General features: G+C 39.0%; 1 protein-coding gene across 1 annotated transcript in view; it reads right to left on the bottom strand.

Annotated features, from left to right (window-relative positions):
- Positions 1-4,190: 4,190 nt before the first annotated feature.
- The window catches only part of LOC148420193 (heparan-alpha-glucosaminide N-acetyltransferase), a 30,111-nt gene continuing 28,794 nt past the window's right edge, over positions 4,191-5,507 (bottom strand). Inside the window, exons 17-18 of the mRNA XM_088421700.1 lie at positions 4,936-5,048; positions 4,191-4,837 (exon numbers count right to left, since the gene is read on the bottom strand). Of these exons, the coding sequence (XP_088277826.1) occupies positions 4,656-4,837; positions 4,936-5,048 (295 nt within the window). The 3' untranslated portion in view covers positions 4,191-4,655. The remainder of the gene's footprint in view (positions 4,838-4,935; positions 5,049-5,507) is intronic.

Below are 5,507 nucleotides of genomic sequence, written 5' to 3'. Positions count from 1 at the left end.
GCAGGCTGCAAGTGGCTGCTGGAGCTGCTGGGCGGACCGGCTGCGCGGGGCGCGGGGGGGCTGAAGAGGGGTTGGGGGGGGGGGGGGGGATGGGGTGTGCATCTCACTGCCTCATTGCCCACGCTGCTTCCGCAACAGCAGGCGGCAAAAGCATCCACAGGAAATTTAAGAGCGTAATTTAACAGCGGGTCAGCCATCTCATTAGCACCCTACAGGGAGGAAATAATGAGCGAACAATAACCATTATATGTATGTTACTGATATTATTAAATTTGCAGAAAATATGTGCCAAGTTGAGAAATTCGAATTAACTTATGCAGCCTTTTTCTTTTTTTTGGTTAGATTTTCGTATACCTAAACTGTCATTTAAATCAACGGATGTAAAAACTTAATAAAATGGCTATAAAAATGCGTATATCAGGTGTGAAGGAAAGTGCAAATCAAATTAAACAGACTGGAACAGCTCATTTTGGACTTTAGGTGGCATGCATGACAGAAAAGAGAACCCATAAAGATGTAGTCATGACGTCACAACAGACACGAAATTGCTGCGTGCTAATTGCTGAGCAGTATATATATATATATATATATATATATATATATATATATATATATATATATATATATATATATATATATATATATATACGTTTGGCGACCTATGATGAATCTCTTTTAGACGATTAGCAGTGCAATGACAACGTTGAATGCTAGTGCTATAGTGAGCGCTGTTGTAGTGTTCCACTTTCTGTCACTGAAGCGATCAGTAAGCTATTTCTTGCAAGCATAGCAGCTGGTCACTTTCGCTGGTAGGTTGCAGTGTTCATCTGGGCATTGCTTGCAAAAGTAAGAATTTGTGTCTATTGATTATGGACAGCAGCTTAATGGGTTTAGTCCTGTTCACTTTGTTTAATGCTTTACAAAATGATCTTGCAGGTGGGATCGGACCACGGGCCCAACATTTTACACACCTGATTTACACAGGTTTGTGTTTTCTGCTTGTTCTTTAGTACAGAAGTTATTTTGAAGCTTGAATGGTCAGGCCCATTCACACAGGGGCGGAGTTACATGGTGGCCAGGGGTGGCCCCTTGTCACTCTTGCCACTCTATTGCCCCACACACAAGGGAAACTTTAAATATCTTGACAAATGCCAGTTATTTATATTTACATTCCTGCGATTGGCTGGCAATCAGTCCAGGGGTTCCCCGGCCTACTGCCCGAAGACTGCTGGGATAAGCACCAGCAAGCCAATGACCCTAGCTGCTAGAGACTTTGGATGGATATTTACATTTAAATTGATTTAATCAAATAAAATAATTTTATTTAATGACACTCTGACTGCATGCCACCCTCAATGAATTGTGGTGACACCAAAAAATTCTGACTCCCCTAACTCCAAGCAAGGCAGATTTGGTGTAATTTTGCTGGCTTGTAAGGTCACTGCATTCTGATGGCTGCCTTTTAATGCCCCTTACATATAATTAAATGGTAAAGTGATAGCATCTGGCATGAAATAAATTTCCTTTAGAGATAAGAGCTGTATCTTCAGTGGATTTTTTTTTTAAGATGTACTCCAGTAAAATCATTTCTTTTCAATTTACTTGGCTAGCATTTTACCTTCAACAAATATGTAAAATGTACTTTCTCTGTATTTAATGTGCAAATCAATCATTTTTCTGTTATGCTTCTCCATGCTAGGGACACAGGTAAACTAGGTAAATGATTGCAAAATAAATATACATTGTCAAACACAAGTTCACGCTTGAAGTCTTCATTTACCTTAACATGCATTTTTGACAGATGAGGAAGGGGGGCAGAAAATCCTGAGAAAGATAATTAACAATACATGTAGAGAAAGAACATGCAAACTGGATAAAGAAAAGACTGATCTGAAATTTGAAGCCACAATCCCAATACTGTGAGACAGATATACAAACCACTATGACCCAGGGTCTTTGCAAAAATAAATAAATAAATGATGTAACTAACTCACTGGACCGCATGTAACAAAATCAGGCGCTTTCCCGAGATTCAATATTCTATTGTTTTTATTACTGTTCATCGAAAGTGGGAAAATGGAAGTCACAACTAACATGGAATCAAAACATTATATTTGTTTCATTCGAATTAAAGGTCTGGACCTGCTGAGACACATCAGTATTTCAATGCGTATATTTATGTTGAATAGGACATACATCCTGTTCTCTCCACCAAGGGATGTAACAGATCATTACATGATATAGGAGTCAGAGAAAGCATCATTAGAACATTGGATCTGGGATACAATTTCCACATGACAGACTATAGCTGTCTCGAGACATATGCATAACAAGAATCAATAAGAGCTAGGGAGTGTGGTAGTTCAGACATGGTATGTTCAACCACCAAGAAGCGTCTTATTTAATGCTGGGATGGGATCACATTTGGAGTCATAGTATTTCACTCTCTAAAAAGCACACTTCATCAGCATCTCCTATATGTATGCTCCATTATCAGTTCCCAGTGAAATGCTAAGTGTGCTTATGTTGTAGTTCTTCAAGTGCAGCTTCGGCGTCACGATCAGTTTTTTTCTAATGCAAACCTGGTTGAAATTCTAATAAACTTTTTATTCTTAGTTCAAACAGCTGACATTGCATTTCCAATGAGGACCGAGTAATTGAGGAAAAGGCTAACGGACTTGAATCTTACGCTGGGAGCAACCAGCAGAGCCATGTCCACCATATTTATAATGGAAGTTTATGAATGCCACCAAAAATGATGCCCGGGGGGTGGGGGGGGGGGCACTTATGCATCTGTGCTCATACATCACTTCTGAGGCCGAATGTTAATCATGTGCCCCTAAAATTACATTTGATCAATTTGTGTTGACCCCAATTTTGCATGAACAGTTTAAATAAGGCTCTTTTCTGTTTAACCCTCAAGGCATGGTTACGTGAGCGTGCTGTAGAAAAACCTGAGTCTGTCACCAGGTGTTCCCACACACGTCGCCATAAAATTGTGTGCAGCGGCTCGGTGATGGCTTTGTTGCTGTCTTCTGATATATTGCATTTAATTTTCTTGATTTTTCACCGGGATGAGTGTGAGCCAAGAGGTGTCGATCCCATTCATTTGAGTTGTGCATCTTGACCCCTATTAAAGTATTGTCACTCAGACAGCAGATGGTACAGGCACACACACAAACACACAAAGAAAAAGAAGAGCGGCCATGGCAACAGACTCATAATGGCTGTGACCTGTTATGTGGTGGAATCACTTGGTCTAATTTGTTAAGTACCACTTCACTACATTTGATTTAATCCCTGTAATTAATTCACAAAACAACTTACTTCTATTTCCTGCAGTTAAGAAAAGCTCCAATAAGACTGATTTACATTGGAATCATTTTTACGATGGGAGACCAAACCTAGTCGTTTTAAGCATGCCTCATGAGCCTTTTGTGATGTAATTGAATTATGAAAATTTGTAGGAAAAATTAGATGTTCTATCTGCTAGTTGCCATTAATTAATTGCAGTCATAGTTCAAACTTTTTAAAATCACGCTCATCTCTAAAGATGCAGATGAGTGAGATGAATTACAATTAGTTTAAGTACAGTCACAGATAAAGCATGATTTTCTTTCAATTGCATTGATCTGATTTTTAATCTCTTACTCCTTTTTGTATTCAGATGAGATCCATTTTTTTGCAGCAGGCTTCTTGTGGTTGAAATGTTGAGAATTGGAAAATAAAGGTCAATCACATCCTGAAGTGGACACTGATTGACTGTCATTGGGTTCGACATAACCTGATAAGATCCCGTTGTGGGTGGGAGGGCAAGGTTAGGAACAAAGGGAAGACATGAAACTGGAAGAGCACGTGAGAGTTGTCATTCCAATGAATGGTAAATTTAACTTCAAACAACGTTTGTGCCATTGATAAAATAATAAAATATGATATAACAGAATAGAGTAGAATAGGATAGAATACCTTTATTATCATTGTATGGCAGTTGTACAACAAAATTGGGAGCACTGCTTTGAAAGGTAAAGGTAGGTAACGGTAGAGTGATGTGCATTTATTGTAAAACAGAGTTTGCATCCCACAGAAGCAGCTCAAGTTTAGCCTACCACATAAATAAAAAGCACGCAGATACAACAACAGCAACAGCTAATATCGAAAACACTAATGAAAGGTTCTTACCCAGTCTAAACTCAAGAATGCTACTGTTTTACTTTAATGTCAATATTTTGCTGATTGACAAAAGAAAAGGGTGCGATTTCTCCTGATGGTCAAAGATAAAGTCTGCAGCCAGCACTTGGGGCTAGCATAAAATACATCAGAAAATAAAAGGTTCTAACCAAGACATTTTTAGGTGACATTTAAAAATAGATGAATTAGATCAATTAATTACAAATCTTAATAAATGAATCACTCAATTAGTTTTAATTTGTTGACAACACTAACAATAATTATGTTTCAAATTAAATTATCAAGTAGTTGAAGTCAATAAGCACCTTCTAAATGTTCACATATTTACTTGACAAACCCTTTCGCAGAATTAATAATTTATTGATTATTTGGGGTGACTGAAATATAAAAAATATCCATCCAAAAAAGTTCGGATAGCTTCCACCACAGCCAAGAGTAGTACAAGATTCAACTCAGACCACTGTTCTTCAAATTTTGAGGAAAAAATTCTTTCTGTACAGCACGTAAGCAATGATCACCCACAATGCAGTTCCCCACAGGCTTTGGAAGAGCCACTCCCAGTGGCTTTCCTGAAAACGCATCTCCCAGCTGAACGGGAAGTAGAAACCCAGGAGAGAATGTCCCACGTACACCAAAATGGAATTCATTCCTGAGGAAGAGATGGATGAACATGTTTTTAAACAACAGTGCACTATTTTCTTTTTTTAACACCATTAATCTTTTAGGGTTAGGGGCCATGGTCAGTACCTGGATATATGAATGGTTGTCCGCCCCACCAACCCATAACATCCATGATAAAGTACATGCCTGCTAGCAACAGGAAGGAGAGTGAGCCCATGCACGTCACGTAGGACAATGACCTGATGAAGACAAAAAACTACAGTTATTTACTACAACAGCAATGTGTTTTTTGCTGCGAAGAAAAAAAATCAGTTAGTGGACTACATAATAAAGGCCAGGATTTACTCAGGGGTTGGGCCAGACCAATGCGACAACTGTTTACTGCCACCTTGTGACCTTATTCCTAAATTTAAAACTCCTTATAGATATAATATTATAGGGGCGTTTTGCATAGCATACTGTAGTCAAAGACGACCGGAAACTTCTATAGCTGCAATCGTCTAATCTTCAACCGACTGGACAAAAAGGAGCTTAACCGTCCATGGCTGGGTCACCTGGGTGACCCTGGGTGACCCAGGTGACCCATATGACGCTCATAAACAAACCGAGTCTTTTGAACGGCTCTTCACTGTGATCGATGGCGCTCATGTCTTTGTAGGTCACCAATGATGCGGCAAAGTTTATTCAAGATGACTCTT

The sequence above is a fragment of the Hippichthys cyanospilos genome, chromosome 8 (genome assembly GCF_059441005.1).
Source record: "Hippichthys cyanospilos isolate Australia breed blue-spotted pipefish chromosome 8, RoL_Hcya_1.0, whole genome shotgun sequence".
NCBI lineage: Eukaryota > Metazoa > Chordata > Actinopteri > Syngnathiformes > Syngnathidae > Hippichthys > Hippichthys cyanospilos.
The sequence above is the reverse complement of the archived record's forward strand: the minus strand, read 5'-3'. Positions and strand labels throughout refer to the sequence as shown.